Source organism: Lates calcarifer, linkage group LG7_1 (genome assembly GCF_001640805.2).
Source record: "Lates calcarifer isolate ASB-BC8 linkage group LG7_1, TLL_Latcal_v3, whole genome shotgun sequence".
Lineage (NCBI taxonomy): Eukaryota > Metazoa > Chordata > Actinopteri > Centropomidae > Lates > Lates calcarifer.
In genome coordinates this window covers 9,973,020-9,995,624 of record NC_066839.1, presented here as the reverse complement: position 1 = coordinate 9,995,624, position 22,605 = coordinate 9,973,020, and the positions used below count along the sequence as shown (strand labels likewise).

General features: G+C 41.1%; 1 protein-coding gene across 1 annotated transcript in view; it reads left to right on the top strand.

Moving 5' to 3' along the window:
- The window catches only part of akap12b (A kinase (PRKA) anchor protein 12b), a 45,286-nt gene that overhangs the window by 13,136 nt on the left and 9,545 nt on the right, over positions 1-22,605 (top strand). The window contains 1 exon segment of the mRNA XM_018672609.2: positions 9,684-9,759. Coding sequence (XP_018528125.1) covers positions 9,684-9,759 — 76 coding nt within the window.

The following is a 22,605-nucleotide window of genomic DNA, read 5'->3' as shown; positions in this document are numbered from 1 at the left end:
GCTTTAAGCAGAAATATGTGCTGCCTCTCGATGACGCACATTGTCCAGAAATATGTGACTTCGGAAAATATATTTGGATAGCTTCGAGTTTAAGTGATGGTATTTAATCCTGAATGTTGTTTCTGTGCCAAAACTTAGATCAGACATATAGACATTAGTAGGTTAATAATCTGTGAGTAATTTGAGACCTAAAACCATAAAAAACAAAGTCTGATTTAAGTTCTCAGTAATTAAAACCATGTTTACAGCGTCTGAATGCGGTCCAGACACCCCCCCTTCTCACCAGTCATCTTCTTTTCTCACATGTGACTCTGAGCCTCTGATGCTTATCGGGGCTCCGCGATATTTAGAGAATCATGACAGGAGGGTCAGTGAAGGGGGTGGATTTGTTATTTCAGCCCAGTTAGAGAGGCAGGCCCCTGGGGTCAAACACTGGCCAGTGTGGCCTGATTATGATCATGTCCTGGGGGGTCTTTCCTGCAACAGCGCTGTTGTTGTTGTTTGGCTCCGTTTGCTGTTCAAGTGTAGCAGCTGCACAGATGAAGGGATGGAGGTGATGAAAAACAGACAAATTGTGGGAGGTATAGAGACTTGGGGTTAAAGGGTCAGTGATGCACTGATGTAGGTAGAGGAGGACAATCTGGCTTCATCTGTTGTCCTAAAATGGCAGCTAACAGGTGTGTGGACACTGCAGCTTCAGGGTCACTGAGTCCTTTAGTTTGAATTTCTTTCACGCCCCATCCTCTTCCCCTCTCACGCACACACACGCAAACACACATGCACATTTGATTCTTGGCTTATTTTACCCATCTGCTGTTTTATTTATCTAATTCAGTGTCCCTCAGGTTCTCTTCTCATGTTATATATGTAACCCAGGCTGAAATCAAATATGGCTGACAGTCACACAACCTGACTGATGTGGTTTCCAGCTCTGAGAGAATTTTTCTTTTTTTTCTTGCAACATATCTGTTACTTTCCAAAGATAGATAAATATTTCACTTATATGCTACTAATTTGAAACAGAAGAAATATAATGGAAAGAAATATAATGCTTCCCAGATTATTTTTTTCAGTCAAAAATAGGTTTTTAAAAGAAAGTTTTGAATGAATATATCTCCAAAGCTGCAAGATGTTCATAGTGAATGTAACTGTGCAAAATATTAATTTATAATAATCTAATAATAATATTTACTCATACACACAGTATTTGACTTGATTATGACATTTCTGTGGTTATGTTAAGACAACTCAACTCAAAGCACTTCTTGAAAGTTAGGGAAAAGATCTTGTTTAAATACTACTAATAAGTCAACATTGACATTCTTTTCAGTATTTAACCACATCCATGATCCTTCCCTTTGCTGCCTAAACCAGCTATTTATTCATATTGTACAAAGAATGTAGAACAAAAGATTGACAGTGAACACAACCCATTGAACCATTTATTGCCAGAAATCATGCAGCTGTCATGAAACCTGAAATGCATCATTTACAAGTCTCTGAAAGCTGAAAGCCATTAACATGAAACAGCAATGTAACATTTGCTATAACACCTTACATAACTGACACCAAGTCCTTTCAGTGCGTAAATATTCAAGGTGCGCGGTCATCCAAAGGCCGCTAACGCTGTCTTATTAATTTTTTATTGTTCTTGGATCTTAGGTTAAAATTGAAACATGAATAGTGTTTCTTTCAAGCCTAAAGTCAAGTCCTTAGGGAGCAAAACACATCCAATGTTTTTATCTCACAGTACGAATTCCAATGTACCTGCCAATACCAAGTGCTGATATGATAATATAACAAATATATATACAAATATATCCTTTTTATGTGAAATAACATGAGAGCTAGTGCCTGTCCACGACTGAATAGCAGAACCACAGAAGTTTATAATGATCTTTTTCAGAGGCAAAAAGGCATTATACAACTGTTTCACAGACTGAATATCACTCCTCATGATGAATAAAGTTAAATCTGAAGTCGTCAGTCTGTGACCTGAGTCTGATTATAACAACAAAACCAAGTGAAACTACTTTAAAACCATCATATTACTGAGTTTGAGTAATCCAATCCTGAGCAGACAAATTATATTTTGTCAGGAATTGCAGGACAGTTTTTAAACTTTCAGTCAAAACACTAGACTGAATGTGACCTTCACCCATTAGAGATAAACTAATAGAAATGCTGGCAGCCACACCTTTGGACAAAAAACACCCCACCCACCCACCCACCCACCCACACACACACACACACACACACACACACACACAGAGGGAGTTTTTCCATATACAGATTGTGTCTGTGTGTTTGCCAGTGGAGGAGTTGACAGATTTATTGTAACCTGCATCTCTTCCTGAAAGCCACTATGACTGGAAGAGAAAAAGGAAAGAGCAGAGTAGGAGGTTACTTTTCATACCATTGTAAATCTGTAATACATTTGGATATGACCTAATGTTGTCAGACTTACAATCTTTTGTTTGACTTTGTGTTTCCTAATTCCACTCAAACCTGCTCTGGACTGCACACACACGCACACACGCACACACACACACATGCACACACGATATGCACACTGAAGCACAGGTACCCTCGTCCTGAGCACCTGAGCAGAGTTAATAGCTTGTGGAAACAGTGAGAGTGTTCTTCGGGGGTCTTGTCAGGCTTTGATCTTTGGTATGTACTGAATGTGGGGGTCAGGGATAATAGATTGGGGGCTGGCAGGGGTGAAGAGACATGAAGGGAGAGGGAGGGAGAGGCAGGCAGACATGATGGTCACACGGGCCCCTGAAACCTCCCGTTATAGACCTGAGTGAAATATTTATTGGCAAATACCTCTCGCTGCTTGTTTTGTCCTGCTTAGAGGAGGTTGGTGGGGGAGTTCAATTCATCAGGACAATTTAGATGATGATTGGAGTTGAATAAATGAATTTGCAGCTACTATAGGTTAAAGCTCACCAACCTCCACCTACCAGTACTTTGAAATCTCATTAACGGAAACTTTATATCTCGTTTGTTCAGTTTGTACAACCACAAAATGACACCTCTGGGTTTTATGGAGGCTTATTTGTCAGGTGATATCATATTCATCACACGGACAAGAGAGGTATCAATCTTCTCATCCAGCTGTCAGCATTTCCTAAAATGTTGAATTATTCCTTTACAGACTCTCTTGTGCCTAATCTGCAGTTTATTTGCATTTTCTCTGTATTTTCCTCTTCACTTCCTGTACTTCTTGTAGCAGGAAGCACAATACCAAGATGAGTTCTGGGTAAAAAAAAAATAGCATCAGTGTAAAATCTACATCTGCTGCGTCTCCTTAAAAATCATTTGTTAAAATCAGTAAGAACCAGCAACATTACCCATAGTCCTTGGAGACATTAGGGAACAACTAATCCCCGTCACTCTCAGTACATTCTTCTTCATCTTTTTCCTCCTCTATTTCTCCTCTTTTGTCTCCCCTTTTCTGTCTTCGCATCTCTGCTTTCACCTCCTCTAACACCTTCTCTCCCTCCCCAACGGCGTCATCCTCCTTTCGTCTGCTCTGAGACTGTCCACACCTCAGAGGTCAGAGGTTGTGAGGTTAACTGTCTCGAACACACTACGACCCCACAGAGAGCCTTTAAGCCTGTTATCTCCTGCTGCGAGTCGGCTTGTGTATGCATATGTTCATCTGGGACTAATACCAACATGTCATAGAGTCTCACAGCCAAGATCTTTTGCTTTACTTTACATTTGTGCAGGATTAAAAGGTTAGGACATTTTTAAAGTGGCACTAAACTGTTTTTCTCCTTGTGCTTTTTCAGTAGCACCTCTTTGAGTCTTTGTCAATATAGTAGCAATAAAATCACCATGTCGACCAGGTGGAGTGAATTTATGGCTGCTGTTCCTGCTCCCGTTTAGTTTTGTGGTGAACTGGAAAATATTAGCCTACTGTATCTGATACCTGCTTATTTCTACAAGGGGTCACAAAGATATTAATGCCATGACAGCTACATTGACCCACAATTAGACCTTTAAATCCATGTTGATGATAACTGATTGTATGAATAAGAACTAAATTAAAGGTGCTTTGGAAGAAAGCGGCTCAGATGTAGACCTTTTGAGCTCCCAAATCAATTTCACCCTCAATTTTAGGAACCTTTGAACTATTTGGTCTCTCTGATACCATTATAAAGACAAGCCTCTTCTGTTTTATTTGATTTAAATAAAGGTCACCAATCCTCTTTTCGCATACTTACTTCCAGCCTCTTCTCTCGGGCTACTCTGAGACTAGATATCTGGGTTTGAGACGTACTTCCAGCTGCCTCACCCTCTTCTTTTCCATTAACCCCCCTCCTCCTGCATTCTGTGTTTGGTTTAAGGGGTATAAATCTCCCTTGCCTGGCCTTTGTGGAGTGATTTAGGAGACAGCGGGTCGTCTCTCTCCAGGAGCCGCTGAGTATGGAGGTGCAGCCAAGAAGTAAATGAGAGAGGCAGATAAGAGGAAACAAGAATCAAAGATAAATTGGGGATAAAAGTGAAAGCAGAAAGAGTGCTAAAGTGAGAGAAAGGGTCACAGGAAGATAGAAACAGAGACAGTGCTGCTCCTGAACTTGTAGACTGTTGTAATTGTGGACAATCAGATGGGAAGGCTTTTAATTTTATTATCTTAAGGCTTTTGCTTGCACAAAGTGGACTGACTAATTAAATTCTGAGGTATTTCTTTGTCACTAAAGGTTGCGCCAAAGACAGTTTAACACAATGGCCTCTCCACGTGGCAGAGAGATGAAAGTGTTTAAAAGTTTTCCAATCAAGAAATGATGTTGCTGGCCAAGAACTGTGGCTTGATGAGCTAAGGGTTCAGCTCCATGTCATGGAAACAGAGCAACGATTACGTGTGAATGCTTTAATGATTCAGCTCATGAGGAAATTATTTTGTTAACATCTCAGCCTAGGCCAGTGTAACAGAGTATTGTTGCAGCACAGGTTTGAGAAGCTCTGTCAACCAATATGACATTGGTTATTAACCCCTATCTCCTTTCAGAAAAAAGTCAGTTAAATGAAATGTCAGTGGAAGAGATGACAAGGTGAAAAAACAATTTCCTTCTCCCAGGTAACATGAGACTTTGAAGCGAATGCCACGTGCCATTTTTGTTTTGATTTCTAGGGAAAGGCTGGCGTTAGTCTGTATTTTACCGTCAACAAATCCCATGATAACATCATAACCATATAATGCAGTAGTCTGTCTTGCAATACTTTTTGACTTAATTACTTGTATGAATCTTTAAAAATCATGTCATAAATATATAGATTTATTTTTTAAATTTCCATTAAATAGCTGGGTGCCTCAAACAGGAGTGAAAGAACGTCTGTTTAGGTTTGGGTATTTGTGCCAGAGGGACACTATGTGTCTGACTCATTCAGGATAAGGGCCCATGTTAGTTGTTACTGAATTTCTGTATGTGCTGTATGTCACACAAGAGCCTGGATCTCTACTGTGTTTTAATAGATTGGACAGCACTGCACATCTATGGCACAGAAGAATAACATATATCAGGATTCACCTGCACAAACAATACTTATCAGTGGCTACATACAACCATTATAGTATCTGTAAACAGTAAGAAATGTGTACAATATCACTGCCCTTATTATCCTTTAATGTGGATGTCTGGGGTTAGTGATTTAACTCTTTAAGGTGGCTCAGCAATAACTCCCTGTATTTGGCTGCATGAACAATCTGTTTTAACAAGTTGGAAGAAACAAACTGCGGTGGTTATTTCTGTTCTGTCTGTTATGTCTGAATGGTGAGTCAGCATTTACCGTCAGTACCACACAAGTCTGCTTGCTGACAGGAACCCAGCGCCTAATGGACGTGTAAACACAAGTGAAAGAGGCTGCGGAGGATGAGGGCGGGAGATAAAATTGTCCTTTGTGAGTATTTAGCCTCTTCTGATAAATGAAGATGAGATGGAGAACAAATGGAAAGAGCTGAAAGAGGCTGTAAGAGAAGCAGGAGGTGTTCACTGATGCTTGGTCCCTGTGGCTTGATGTGCTTAGTACACACAACTCAAAGTGCTACTCAAGTCCATCTATTCATAAATAGAAATAAGGCTGCTCAAATGTTTTCCAATGAGCTAAATTAGATCTGATCAAATTATACAGAGCACCAGACAGAAAACAGAACACTCTCCTCCTGTTTTTTTTTCTCCTGCTGTTGTTTTGTTTGAGCAGATGTTTTGTTTTGTGACCGTTCCCTTCTGCACTCTTTGGAGCAGGTCTAAGTCTGTCTTTAGGTCTTTGTGGCAGACCATGTTGACCAGGCAGACATCAAAAAATGCACAACTGGCAGTGAAACGTCAACATATTCTGTCTGGGGACTCGTGAAAGGAATTCTGAGCATCTCAGACACCTATCAGTTTTTGGGGCAGTTCAGTTTCAGTTCACTGAAATGATAACGTGAAACTGGAATTCTTATAATTCCTAAACTGCCCTCAGCCTCAGTTATTTCGATATGGGTGGGATTAGAGAGAAATCCTTGATTGTATGAGGGTTGCTTAACACAAATATTGTGTTAAAGTAAGGTTAAAAAGGTTAAAAGTTTAAACCTACCGCTTACGTCTCCACAACTAAATGAGTGAGCTTCTCAAAAGTTTGTTATGAATTTATTTAGCCAGGAAAGCCCAAGAGTCTCTTTAAGGCAGCAATTACAATGATTTAGAGACTAACATCATAACAAAGATGATACAGTATATTTCACAAGATCAGAATATGACAGTAAGAACCATATACATGATCAAATCCTAGAAACAACTCAAAGCGGCGAGCTAAACACAGTGCAGGAGTGTCATAAAACTGACTGCAGTATTGAATTAATAATGTATGTGGTATTTTTGTTTAATGTTTATTTTATTTGCATTTTGAGACAAACCCAGAGCATTACTCTGATGCGTGCCATTAAAAAATGTTATTTAGTCAGCTCTAAACAGCAAAAGAGTGACATGACATGGAAGTCTCACAACCGTATCACCACACAATAACACTGATAGTGGATTATCTTTAAAAATATTGTTATTATAGCAAATAAAGTATGGTTATGTACAATGTGGCTAGGGTTAAATAAACTGGAACTCTTGTTTAAAGTATCACTGTTACTGATTTTAAATAGTTCTCTCCAGTCCAGTTTTCTGCATGAAGATCAGTCATGCTACACCCCTATGCCCCTCTCTACATAGGGCCTACGTTTTCATGGCCCAACAACTTTATCAGAATCCCAAGCGTTCACTGTCAGTCCAGATACTCTTCCCATTGCTTACACTTACACTGCGGTGGGAATATAGCAGCTATTTTTTTGATGCCCATAAGAAGGAGTGGCATTTTGATGGGGGTCACAAAGGGGGCTTATGAGGTAACTTGGGAATAGAGGTGGCCGAAGGGTGAACATTATGGGCTGAAAAAAGAGGGCAGAGTCAGGTGTTTTGGGGGGGGGGGGGGGTCTGTGGAATACTGGAGAAGAAGGCAAGGAATGCTGGGAATGCCAGTCATGGGGTAGACCAGGGTAGGGCGGGGTTGCTGCAGGTCCAGGAGGTCAGCTGAGGGCTCACACACCAAATCTGATCAGAGGTCACACTTGCTTTAAAAGGACAAAAATGACAGGACAGGACCATCCTCCTCAGTGTGAAGAAGTTTGTGAGCCCTCCTTACATGCAGGTTGCAAATGGTGGCAGCATATATTTTACAAATACTTGCCAACATTCGCGAGTTCTGCAGGGATGTAGCTCGCTCATACCTTTTTTTTGTCCAAGGAGGTTGGAGCTACACGTTTGCATGCTTTCACTCAAGTATTGTGTTCCTGGGTGGATCAAGTCTTTTAGACAGAAGGGCACCATGAGCACTTAAGGAACCATATTGTACATGACCTCACATTTCTCTATGAAGTTTGCTGGGTGGGGGCACTTGGCGAGCAGTGGACAAGAATAAAAGCTATGACTGTATTGTGTTTTTGCAGTTCAACGTGTTTTGAGATGCCTGATTACATCTACACGAAATCACAGTCACTTGCAGTCGAAGCCACCTCACCAGATCAGAAGCCAATACAAACAAAATCAGATATATTGTGCATCCAACACATGACTCAAGTTCATTGTCCTGAAGTGTAGCTGCCAACTTAATGAACCAGGAGAGGGCAAGGTTTCTGCAGTGTTGACAGGGAGCAGGAGAATACAGTATTTTATTTCCACATAATGCAGCCAAATGTACTGGAACAGAATTACATTGAAATTTTACTTAAGGTAGAAGCAAGCACATTTGTTGCTTTCTACAGCCTGTTGAATGGAACTGAGTTGATTTAATTGTTTATAATGATAAGTTTATAACTATTTAGGTAATTGATTATCAGTTAATGATAAACATTGATTGACTCCAACTTCTCAAATGTGAGAATTTGCTGTTTTTTCTGGTTTCTAAATGGACAAAACAAGTCTTTTAAGCAGACTTTTTTTCACTTCTCACACATTAAATGGTCAATAAAGAAAACAATCAGCAGTAGAAAAGAACATTTAAATGATCATTAGTTGTAGCCTTTTATACACAGTCTGTGGTTGCAGCCCTAAATATTATACATGTCAAATAGGGGACCGTCTGATCTTAATGTACGAATGGAAAGCCTAGTAGAGAATGGGAGAGAATTTACTAGATTTTACTCGTAACTTTAGCTTGATTATTTTTACTTTTCTAAACATTTTGTTTTCTTTTTCTCTCTCTTTTGTTTGTATGTAACAACACGCACTCCTCTCCTCTCTGTAGAGGTCTTTGTTGTGCTCCTCCCAGACAGTTACAACACTGTGTAGGACAGTTCTCCTCCTTATGACCGGTCCCTCCCTCCGCTCCTCCAACCTGCCCTCACTTTCTCATCTTTTAGAACATCCCTCCAATCTGTCCCAAGCAGAGTGCCTTCTCTGTGGTGTCGTTTTTCAGGTCTTTCCTGAGGGGACTTTGGGGCTGCTGGGAATGGAGCCTGAGTTGTCCATTAGTTAGATTAGCAGCTCTGTGGGGAGGCTCTGGTTCCCTCTCCCCTGGCCTGCCTGCCATTGTACGACTGTCAGTCGGAGCTGGTTGCTGCCAGAGAAAAACTCTGTCAGGACTCAGATCCATCCACTGATAAGGTGTTGTGAGCCAGGTTGAATCTTTTTAACTTGTTAACACACTTGCCAGTGACTGAACAATGTAAAAATCATTTTAATGAGATGTTGTGAATGTGACCTGAGGTGAATTTTTCCATTTTTGGTTCTTGTTTTGGTGTTTTGTCTTTTACCAGTAACTGCTCTGCCTGATAATAAAACTGTTTATTGCTGCATAATGCTGTGGCAGCACACGCACCATTTAAGGATCTAAAAGCGTCCCGTAAGCTGATTCACTGATCATAAAACACAATGGGTCGGTTGAGATAAAGGCCTTTATTTGCTGGTTTGCATTATTTTAAAACCACTATAGAGTGTATGACGGTGAATGTTGACGGTGGTTGGACACTAACACTGTACTTAATTACTTAGCTTAGAGATATGAGAGCGGCACCAATCTTGTCAACTAACTGTCATAAAGAAAGTTAAAAAGTGTGTTTCCAAAAATGTTCTCACTTGTGTCTCTGTTGTGATAATGCATTCAAATTAAACATATATCTTATCTTTTCCTTCTCTCTCTTTCAGTCTTTGCAGAAAAATGGACAGATCTCCAGCATGACCAGCCTGAACGGACACTCAGAGGAGAACACCCTGGCAGAAGGTGTGTGTGTATATGTGTATGTCTGCTCTGTTAGTAGCCTGTTGTTTATCTAGAGTGTGTGTGTGTGACTTTGGGTGCTGTTCCTGTGGTCTGTGGGGTGAGTAGTGGCAATGTTTGTGTGTGTTTGTGTCTGGGATTTTGCACTGTTTCTTCAGCGGTGGCAGAAGGTAAGCCTGTTTGTGCGGGATCGGTTTTCTGTGTGTGTGTGTGTGTGTGTGTGTGTGTGTGTAATTCAGTGTGTGCAAATTCTTTTCTGCAGCTGTCTTTATGGCTCTGCAAGATCTGCTTGATCCTAAACTAATCCCTTTGTCAACACACAGGGGACACCTACATGGGCTTTTCACTTAGGAGCCACACACACACTCATACACACCCACATACCCAACACACTCTTTCTCTCTCTCTTTGTTTCCCTCAGTATTCCTCAACCCATCATGTGAGAACATGTAAATATTAACTCATTACTCATTATGCAAATATCACTTTTTAAAACAATCTAATCTGGTAAACCTAGAGAATCATTATCCAGATCATAAACTGGGTAAAATTTATTTCCACTCAAATGAACGTGTGCACCAACCTGCTGTGTCCATCTCCTGCAGCAGCCGCCTACCTCCAAATCTCCAAAGTTTGTTTATTTTCTTTGCCTTTTCTATCGTGTCTCCCTCAGTCTGGGAGGGCTGCAGGGGCGTGTTCGCCCTCCCTAAATATTTAGCAGGCCGTGACCCAGGCCCTGCACAAAGCAACCTGCGCACATCATATGTTATAGCCCAGGGGAAGGAGTAACCCTATACTACTTAAAACACAGAGATATGTCACATAGCGCTTTGTCAAATAATCTATTTAATAAGCTATTTAATGAAGCGATTCTGTGCGTTTATAGAGCAACCCGATACCCTCTTCGGGGCATAGATGCAGAGTGGATGAGTTGATGTGGCACGCAGACTAGTGGAGAGTAATTTGGTTGCTGAAGTAGTTGCATCTATGGACATGTACTGCTAAGTTAATTAGTTACGTGGTGAGGTATAGAAGATATATGAGGGGAGCCTATATTTAGCTCAGTGGGAACACCGAGATCTTCTTCACTTATTTATACAGCAACAGAAGCTGCAGACCATTTGCTTTTATGTACACAAAACTAACTCTTTTATTGTCTAACAGAGATGGATTGTATGAAGGTATTCAGGTGAAGATAACATGCAGTGTTCTGTTCTGGCTTGTATATCTAAGACCACAAAACTGTTTTTGTAAAAAATTGTTGCCGAAATTTTTCATTTTGATTTAATGTCCACCTGTCCCTCAACACCTGTGATTTCATCCTAGTTCTCGCCAAGCGCTTTGCAGCTAATCACGCAAAATGAATATGCAGTGGCCCTTTTGGACCAACAACAGAGACATATTTTCCTTCTGAGAGAATAATGAGGCAGCATGTGATTAGAGCTGATTTCAGATTCGCTCAGATTCATTCACGTATTCATAAACAGACCCTACTCGACCCGTTTCGAATGGAAAATAAAGTAGACTCATGAAATTTGAACTGACTGACCAATCAACTAACCAGCTGACTGATATTCATTGATCACAGAGTCTGGCACTCTCACTAGCAAGAATAAAAAAACAGGGGACAAACAGAAAACAGCTGAAGTTGTGAAAGAGCTTCATGGCAACAGATTCAGTGAGTGCAGGGGAGTGAAAGGAAGGGAGATGCACAATGGAGAGAAAGAGAGAAGATAGAGGAGTGATAGATGTGGAGGCGTTTAACATCCCCTGCTCTACCTCTTGCGCAACCTGATAAAGACAGCAAAGCATTGTGGGAGACAGGAAGAGAGGAGGAATCTCTCTGATAACAGTAAAAAAACAACAAAAGACGAGCTGCAGATCAAAAGACGTGAGCAAACACACACACACACACATGCGCACATACAATAATAATCTCTCTCTATCAGGTAGGCCAGATTGTTTACAGAATAAGTTCCAGCCCAGTGGTGAAATTCATCACACAGCAGCCTGGAAAACTTGTAGAAACCTATGAGAAGATATAATGAGAGAACTAACTCTCTTTCTTTAAAAAGCAATGCCAGTTTTTGACATTTCAATTGCAGACCAGAATGAAAACAATTCTCCTAGTATTGTACTCCTCTGTAGACATTTATGGGCATTTTAGTGGCAACATCAGTTCGTTTAAATATAGTCTCACTGTGTGAATGTATGATAAGCAAAGAGCAGGTATATACGTTGCAGTAAAAATATTTAACTCTATCATCTGTCATAGAATGTTTAATTAAATTGTTGAAGGTATTTGTTTAAAATGATATCAAAGTATGAGGAGGGTGTGGAGTTACATTTTCCAGTGCTTCCATCAGTAGTCGACTCTTCTGTGAACACAAACACTGAATCTGTGGGTTCACACGAGGTGACTGTGCCCCGCAAAGGGGATCTGGGAACAGTTGTGTTATGGTTACTGAGAAATCCTGGAAATACAGAGCAGAAAATTCAGGTAAATAAGAAAAAAAGAATTGCACGAATCCAAGCAAGGAGAGTTGCTTGTTTTTGTTCGTACTTGGTAATGATATTGGCCTTTTGAAGAGGAAACATGTTGTCACCGCTTCTTTTCCCCCTCTGTAGAGACTCTGGGACTTCTTCTTGGGAGGTCCCCAGTTTTGCGTAAAACATAGATAACAAATTGGCTGTTTGAAAATCATTCTTAAAATCTGCCAGATTGGCTGAGAAAACACAGGCAGGAGGCCTGAGGCTTAGGAAGTCAGGAGTTTAGACCAGGTTATTTGACAGAAGGAGCTGAATAAATATTACATGGAAATACAGTTTGGAGGAGACCACTCAGAAATCTTTCTCTGCTAAGGAGAAGGGAGAGGCAAGGAAAGAGCCAGAGCCAGAATGAGTAATAATAGATAAGGATAAAGTGAGGGACAGACATTAAAACACAATCATCTATGACAGATGCAGCCACCTATTGCATCAGTCTATGACAAAATCAAACAAAGACATATTATTGCTTTGGATTTGTCAGAATAAAACCAGTCTCTTTAACTATGTTTCTTTTTGTATACAGCTTTGGAAGTTGCCATGTTGATCTTTTCAGACATTATTAACAGTAAGATTACAATGTGTGTTGTGAAGTTTGTTCTGTGTAGATGTGCATACAAGCCCACATGTGTGCATGGGTGTTTGGGTTGCTAGTTTCTTGAGGGTGTGTGCATATGGTGTGCAGTGGCAGCCCAAAGACTGACATCATAGCTGATGTAATTCACTGGCCAGAGAGTTGCTGGTCCCTCCCATATGGCTTGCAGGCTGCAAAAGAGGACAGATGAAGTTTTCTGGAAGGCTTGAGAGGGAGATAATGCTGACTATGTGAGTGTGTTAGTGTGTTCAGTGCAGTTTGTGTTTATTCGTAGGAAGGCCGGCCATCAGTCATAGGTCAAATACTGCATGATCTGTTTGTTTCATCCCACTCGAGGGACCAGATGGGAGTGGCTCTCCACATTAAATCAATTAATTTGATTCATTCATTAAAGTATGTGTACAAATCCACTTCAGATACTATAAGTTGTCAATGCCAAGAGAAGGAGTGTTGAATTTAAAAAGTTTCTCTGTGTTGCCTGGCAAAATCAGCAGTTGGAAACTGGCACTCAGGGCTGTGGCTACTTGCAATGGACAGTCTTCCTTATTTTGCCTTTTTATAGACCAAACAATATATTGATTCAGTGAAAAAGTAATGGATATGTATTATCAATCAGTAACAAAACAAGTAGTTGTTACAACCAACCCAGTTTTGTACAATGTGACACACTGTACTACATACATGTAGCAGTCCAAGTATGTCAACAAGTGAGACAGATTTTCAGATGCTTTTGGTCCCAGGTGTGCCATTAATTGTCAGAAATTATTGCCTGAGTCTCTGTGTGCTACATTTTTATTTCTTATTTTGTTGCAGGTGTGAGCTTTTATGAGCTGGATATATTGCTCTGTGTGTGTACTGTAAGCGTGTGTGTGTGTGTGTGTGTGTGTGAGAGTGTGTTTATGTGTGTGGCCATGATTTCATTCCAGGATGGACTTACTCAGGCTCGGCTCTGGGGACGTACATTGTTGTGTTGCCAAAATGTTCATCATGCCTGTGGAAGGGACCTCTCCCTTCACTTAAGCTCTGTCTCATCTCGGCCAATATGGATTTACGCTGTATAGTCATCATAACACAATCCAGCTGCCAGATTGCTCCTTTTGGACTTTTGCCCATATATTTCTTTTACATTCCAACTGACAATACTCATTACAGACAATTCTTATTAAGATGTTCTTTTTCTGCTGCAACTATAGGAATTTGACTTTCTTTGGTCTGTACCATAGGTGTGTTCAGACACTGATCCACCAACTGGCTTTGAGACACCAGACTGATTTCTCTCCCCTCACCTCAGACAAAGGAACAGATCCCAGGGGAAAGTGTGAGGGAGGCAGAGTTTGAGATGGGAGTGCTTGAAAGCCCATCAGTCCCTCATGATCCATCACCACCATCCAGTCAGTTGTTCAGTTATGTTCATCTCTGCTGCATGTTTTATTTATTTTATAAGACAGGAGACTATTTTTCTCCTTCAGCTCAAATACAACATGCACCTCTTTCCTTAACAACATTACAGCTATTGAAATTAAGCTTGAGTGAGTTGTGACAGTCGACATAATCAGCAATAGCCTTACCTGATGACAAGCTAATCAAAAATCAAATCCCTTAGCTAGCTGCATCTGGCATAATTCTGTTAAGACATCACACAGTAATGCTCCCTTTGCTTTGTCACAAACCAAACATCACAACATCCTACCTAGTCCTTAGTATACTTGAAATTTCTCTAATGACTAATCTCTGACATCTAAAGGAAATATCTGGCTCTTAAGCAGCTAAATGTTCAACTATGTTCTCCAGCTAGTTGCTAACTTACTTAGCTGTTTGTGGCTGAGCAGGAAGTGTGCATAGGGATTTTAGAGCTTTTTCCACTGAAAACAGGGGAAACAAAGCATTGACTGCTAATTCTCTGTTGTTTCAACACCATAAGCGACTCTGCTGTTTCTGTAAACATGTTGATTAGAGCAGCTTTAACATTTCTTCCAGAGAAATGAGAAAAGACATGATTTTGTTACCTGTTGAGTTTGATCATTTTGGTTGTGCCTTAGACCCACAGTGACTTTTAGCATTCATTCTAGAGAACAAAAGGTGTGGGCCACTGGACTCATAAAGTATGTGTCTACAGTGCACCATATTCAAAACGTGAAGCTAAAAGTTTGCAAGGAGTGCATCCCTGTCACAACCAAAACATTTGTAATAACTAACCAGCACAGCAGTTTTCAAACAATAGTCCTACAGGGTCAGAAATTACAGTAATCAGGTCAAACTCATGGTAGACTCCCACCAGAGCTCTCACACCCCCAAGGAGACGCTCTTTTCCGCAGGCGCTCCTCTCTCATCTTTCCTGGCATCAGGGAACCTAATCTCTCCCCCTCAACCACTAACCTCCCCCAGGCACACGGAGGATTGAGAGAATGGACCAGGAATGTGGCTGACCCCCTCCTTCTCCTCCTTCTTTAATAGTGTTATGGCCCCCACTACAATGCAGCAAGTATCCATGTACTATAATAGGTCATGTTTTACCTCGCAATTAATGATAAAATCTTCTTTAAACAAGTGCCAAGAATGTGTCAGTGAGGTGAGGTTTTTCACTCATGTCCCATGCAAGAATTAAATGTAATCTTCTTGGTAGTGGATACTTGATACTTGAGTGATCTGCGTTGTTCCATCGTTACTTCAGTTACCAACATTTTGTCCTAGAAAAGTCCCAAAACAACTAAAATTGTTGTGGAAACAACTAGAATTATCTCACTCATGCTGGCTGTTTCAGGAAGAATAAGAATTTGGTTTAACCACTCGGTTGAGATTGAATGACTTGTTGAGATGAGCATTTTTTGAGTGTAGATTTAAGCACAAGTTAATGAATCTCTGCCAGTTCCTAATGTTAAACAGAGCTGTGCATGAGACTGACGTAAGGAAGATGGATAAACAGCCAGGAAGAGCATGAATGATAAGAGCAATTGTGACGAACATTTTTGGTCAAGTTCTCATGAAATACAGCTGGGCAGGGAGTGGGAACCCTCTCTTTTGGCACGCAGGCGAGATGAGCTACTTTTTCTAGTTGAGCAAGATTTGGACTCTGCATTTTTTATCAACAACAGATTTGGTTTTAAAGGCTTCTCTCCACTAAGCTTCAGCATAGTCTCAGATTGAATATACACATCAAAGATTACACCCTTGTCAAACCAGCTTGTTTATTTGATAGGTGATGAGCAGACAAGTTCTTTTCTCTTTGACTTGTTTGTGAAGGTCTAATTATTCTCCAGAAGGGGGTTCATTAGATCTCCTCTCCCCCATTTTTAAAATCCAGTCTGTTACTGGAAGACAAGAATGATGCATAACAACAACTGGAATGCCAAATTGGAGGGGCAAATATTTCAGGAATGCAGAGAAAAGTGAAGACAAGCATAACAGATGGCAAAAGCTGGCTAAACACACTCCTCTGGAAGCTCGCATTGCTGCTCCTCACCCAAAGCGCCCTTTCTGTCGTAGGTCAGAGAACCAAAACTGGACAACTAGGAGGACCAAAGGTGATAGAAGCACACATACAGTATTTGTAGTTTTAATTGTAGCTGGTTGCGTGCAAGATAATATTGATTTTGTGAACCTCCTCTTGCAATGCTGAAAGCTGTAAACATCATCCTCCATTGTTTTACAGGAAAAATAAACAAGAGATGGTCACAAAATACTCAAGTCTGAGACGTCACAACTACAGTGTTCATCCCATTACGCTACATCACGTAACTTACATGCATACTGTAATCTGAACAAGAAAAGGCGGAAATGTTGCTGGACAGACTGTGCAGAGTACAGAATGAAGTGTAACTCGAGGAAACGTGTGAAAGGAAGAGGAAACAGTGATGTCAAGAAAGGACTTTTTCCTGTCCGACATTCTTATCCATCCCTCCGGCCCACACGCAAAAACTGCAGGAAGGGCAGGATAGGGGGCTCGTGAGGATAGAATATTTGGGGAGTGGGGGAGTGTTGGAGAAGGGAGAGGGATTAAAGAGGGCTGGAGTGTGGATTCGGTGGGATAAAGAGGACGGTGTGAAAGGGGGAGAAAAGAATTAAAAAATGGAGAAGAAAGGAGAGGTGCTGGATGAAAAATCTCTCAGATCTCCCGGCCGTTTCACACACTCTCAGACCTCGTTTCCCTTTCCTCCAATTATTTCAACATCATCCCATCCAGTTCTTGGAAGAGTAGGGGGTGTTTTCTTCTGTGCTGTCCAATGATGTCATGCACTTCTTTACAGGCTACAAAAAAAAGCCTCTCTGCCCACGCAGCATCCCAACCCCCCACCCGTCAGACCATTCAAGACCCCTCCTCAGACATTCCTCAACTCAGGCACGTTTTCTGATTTATCGAGATATGTGGGGCGTCACCCCCTCAGACATGGCCCTGTGCTGTGCAGACCTAACTCTAGTTTTAATATAAAATACCCTCCAGTATATTTACTATTGTGATGGAAGTCAAACCACCATTTAACTGATAAAAGAGAAAATATTATATTCCTCTGTCTGACAGTTTCATATACCATTCTATCAGATACTTTCAGCTGTGTGATGTTCACAGTGAGTGAAATGGCTGCACCAAATGTCTTGTGCATAAGTTCAACCTGACATATCTGGGATCTTTGGAAACTCTGGGATCAACTACTTTGATAATTGGCTAATCGTTAATGTCATTTTTGTCCAAAATTCAGTGGTTCCAACTTCTCAAATATGAATATTTTATGGTTTTCTTAGTCACCTATGATAGTAAACTGAGTATTGTTGGGATTAAACTGAATAGTTTGGATTTTGGACTGTGAATCAGGCAAAACAAGACATCTTAAGATGTCATAATGTTTGGCTGCAGACCATTAGTTTGCAGGTTTGATCTTCTTTACTTCATAGTATAATATAGATCATCCATTGCAAATTTGTGAACCCTTTACATGTTTTTAACACTTTTTGGATGACAATGAATGTCTCAGACATGCATTAAAGGCATTATCAAATCGATTCAGAGCTAGTTATTGTCTTCTCGTATGATTTGCCAATAATAGTTTTCACAAAAAGATTTGTTACAATGTCAGCCTTGTCCCGTAACTGCATCACAAACCCTCTGGAGTGTTTTTCAGAAGTAAAAACAGACATTACCCCAGTGTAGCCTGCAGCTATGCGTATGCCTAAATTAAAATGTCTCTGTATGTATGGAAGTCCAGGAATGTGACTGATGTGCATGAGTCATATGAAGGAAGTTGGGAGGGAAGAGGAAGATGTGGACCGACCCAGCGGATGTATACTCTCATCCAACTCTTAAATTCCCTCCAGTCTGACTCACTGTCCACTCAGCTTAACATACTGTAGTAGTCATTATGTAGCATAGTACAGATAGTGAAAAACCTGCCAGATGAGTCACTGCAGTAGCTGGCATGTCAGAATGAAATTCTTTGTAAATGACTGTAATAAAAGGAATGAGTCTTTCATGATGTATTCATGTTAGACTTAAAGCATGTAACTAAGGCCGCAATGACTTGAAATACCAGCCATGCACAGTCTAATTCCCCCCTAGCAAAAGAAAAGCAAGCATTTACCCGTAATGTTATAAAGATTCATTTTATTATCCTCTGGGAACTTTCTCCTGAATATAATTAATCTCATTACATTTGTGACTATCTTCTGTTCTTCCCCTACTCAACTGAACTTTCTCAATCTTGCCAGCTCTGATAAAAAACCATGAAGCTTTCTATTCATGGGCAAAGACCTTGGTATTCACGTCCCACTCCATTCAGTGGATGTGAAGAAACTCACAGGAAGTGGTGTCAGATAAAGAGAAAATAAGATGATTTGTTTCACCCATGTTTTGTCTGATCCTCGGCCGTCTTGCTTTGACGCATTTGCATTTGTTTTTAAATGGTGTTGTTTGGTTGTTTATTGGAAATCTGGGAGGTTTTAAAGTTACAGCTAAACACTGAAACTGACACATTACTTGATTTTTTAGACTAAACTTGTTGAAAACTTTGCCCACATTTCTAAGCGTGCACATACACACTTTTGGATGGGGGGAGGTGGGGGTGCTTTGAGACGGTACTTGATTACTGCTGTTATCACCTATTTGGGAGCCCCCTGGATGGAATTCACACATTCCTCTGGGACAATGCTGAAGTGTGACAGATCTGATTATGCTGGTATTTACCTGAGGATTTATCTGCATTCCTTCTAGCTCCCCTATCCCCCAGACAAAAGCTGAATTAAATGTGTCTGTATTGGATAATTGAGAGGCGGCCTATTAACATTCAGAGGGCGGCAACTCGATGGCACCCCCATACATGGTTTAGGTTGAGGCCCTTGGTATGAACTTTCCCTCCGTTTTTGAACTCTTAGCAACTTAGCTTTAGATTAAAAAATCAGCCCATTTCCAATTACCTATAAACTGGGAGATTTTTGTGTCCAAGTAAAATCCTGAGATTCCCTCTGGTTTTCCTCTGTCAACATTCCTCCACATGACTAGTGACATGACCTATGAGATAAAGGGGGGGGGGGCTGGTTGCCTCCTGAAAAAGGGAGTAGAGGGGAGAAAAGGTGGGTGAGGGCATAAGACTGGTTTCCAACTGCTTAAAAAAAGAATGTGAGAAACTGTTGAGGATGCATGTGAGAAGGAGACAGTAACCCTAACCCCCTCTCTCTCCAAAGAAACAATGTCTATTGCATGTGTGTAGCGGGGGGATTGGGTGTGTGTGTGGGAGGGGGGGGGGGAGTATGGAGTTTAAACATGTACAGTAAAAGACAACAAATGCTTCCTTTAAAGATCACATGATGAGCTAGAGTCATCGTGGGTGGATGGACGCAGAGGTCTGAGTGAGGGCAAGGGGTAAGGAAGGAGGAGGAGGAGAGGGAAAGGGAGGGTGGGTGGTGGCGGGGTTGGGGGTGGGGGTCGTCATTCAGAACAGCTGAAGAAAGGAGAGGGAGGTGGGAGGAAGAGGGAGGCAGGGGTGGTCCTAACATGACATGTGTGTCAGTCTGTTGAAATGTGTGTGGAGCCCTCCTTTTCTGTTCATACTGACTGAGAAGCGCTGGAAGAGAGAGCAAGAGAGAGAAAGACAGCTTCTGCCCTCAGACTGTGTTTAGGAGTGAAGACGGAGCCAAGTCAAAGAAACTAATCTCACATTTTACTGAGTGTGCAGACAAGTGAAGGGAAACAATACAAAGACTAAACAGAACATTTTAAAGAAATTTTTTATCTAAGTTTTTTCTCTGATATCATTTTTTAATTTTTATATTTTTTTGGACTCTTACCAATGCTTGGAACAATTACTCTAACAGGTAAGCACATGGCTTGATTTCTAACTTTTTAACAATGAAGGGGTTTTGTATTAATTATAACACATGTGCAACTTAGTCAGTGCTTTTTTGGGCATGTACCAAAGTTAAGTTAAAATGATGATTGATGGCTTTTTTTGTGTGTGTGTGTCTTAATTTTTGTGGCTTTTAGTCATTTATTTAGAATATACTGAAAACCAAAGCAAGTAGTTTCTCCTTACATGGGTGAGTGCAGCCGAAGGCATTGTTGTCCTGAGGGTGTGGTTAGTCAGCATTGTGGTTTGTAGATGTCCCGGGTGAGTGAGTTTCAGTCGGCTTTTATTTTGACCACTGCAGAGCCTCATCGTGTAAAAAGTAAAATCCAGCCTAGCTGTTGTATTTCCTCACATTTCATGAAGTTTAAACTTGTTATTCAGTCCTGTTTTTGAGCTCTAATCATCAAGTGTTCATTCACCATTCTTGTGCATCACCAGTGAGTTTTGTAGGATGTGTAGATGAACAGGTCAAGGCTATTTACAAAGCATCTCCCTTTTACAGAAGCTCTGTAGTAAAAACTATGTTTATCCACTCCACTAACACATACCATTCACAGTTCTGTAACCGCTCTCTCTGCCCAAAACCAACTGTAGAGTGCCCTGAACTCTGGAGGTATACATCCCATACAACCGCCAAACTTCTTTGGTGGGAAAAGAATTTCACACAGTGACAGCTGCCAGATAGAAATATAGGAACATTTTCAAGGGCTGCTTTTAGTTTGTGTCACTATCCCGAGCCAGCTCCCAGCGTCCCGTCATGTGAAGTATTTCATTAGATTAGAGTGGGATCCTAATTCCCAGTGGGGTTATTCAGCTTAGCCACAGAGGATAGGGAGGGAGGAGAGAGGGGCGTATGGAATTAATTACATGCCAGGACCGATTCTTCTTCAGGCCTTATAACAGGGAGTGATGGTTGAAATGGAGCAGAGCTTGGATGTTTTGCTTCAAGGCAACCACAGGTTTTGGTTTCAGTGCATGACTGGAATGCAAAAAACATTGATATTAATAGGTAAACACAGATAACAAAGAGGTATTTGGTGCAACAGTGGGTGTTGTTAGTGCTGCGGTTGTCGATGTGTAAAGGCCCCTGGAGACATGGAGCTACTTCGGCCACACCTCTGATACAGAGAGGGGGTGCTAGAAAGGGGTCCTGTTGGGGGGGTTGGGGGGTTTTGTAGGGGTATCTCCTTGCCCTCTTTTTTTAAACTGACTTCTTTTGTTTAAAGGGCTTCTGCTCCAGACTACAGTAATAATAACAAGGATTTGCATATATTTGGCAAAAATTGCATAGTGTTCAAAAAGAATAGCTGCCATTCAGCTCTCCACCCCCCCTCCCCACCCCTAACAAGACACCACACTGGTGGTGAAACAGCCACAACAGAAACATTATCTGATGTTACTGGAGACTGCAGTAGATTTACAACAATTGTTCTTTTTTGGCTGCGGTGGTGATATTTAATATGAGACCATCACTTTACCACACGCTCTCACGCTGGCACATAAACAAAGCCTGTCTCCAGCAGAGAGAACCATTTCTGCCACAAATGTGTATGTCTGAGATATGTAACACCCTCTAAAGTGAGTCAGGGCTTCAGCCTCAGGGTAGCAAATACCCCTACCACTACTCGCACCCCACCCCCCATCCCCTCAACCCCTTCATCTCTTAACTGTCCCATACTCACCCCCTGTAGCCTCACCCCTCACGCTCGCATTCTTTGTGGTACAGTCGTTATTCAAAACACCCGCCCTTCCTCCTCCCCCTACTCACATTTACCTTCACCCCCCCCCCCAAAAAAAAGAGTCAGTCTTGGAGATGTTAACAGTTGTGTGCCTGTTTTTTAAAAAGTTGGGCTAGAAAACAAAGATCAAAAAGACGAGGGAGATGCCAGTAGTCTGTTAAATCAACATGGTTCCTGTTTTATTATCCATGTAGATACACACTGTTCCGTCTGGTTTCAGTCTGACCCCGCCTACACACACACCACACACACACACCACAGAAGCGTCTTCACTCAAAAACTCAATGCAATACACCGGAACTTCATTGAAAACAGCTCAGAGGAACTGGTGTAATTATGTACACTAACACACATTTACTGTTTAGGCATAATTAAGCAAAATTTGTGTCAGCCACTTAGAAACATACATTTCATTTCAGATAAACATTTGCTTCCTGAATTGTGTTTATATGATGTTCATGGTCTTCCTGTTCATGACTTGCTTGCTGTGAGTGGACAAGTAACCTGTACATAACAAATACATCACGTGACAATTATATATAAAATAATTGTCCAAGCCCCGTCTTTATTGATGTTTACATCAGTTTGGTAAAGTCAGCAAACTCCAAATTGCAGTGTGTCTTAATAATAGGAAAGT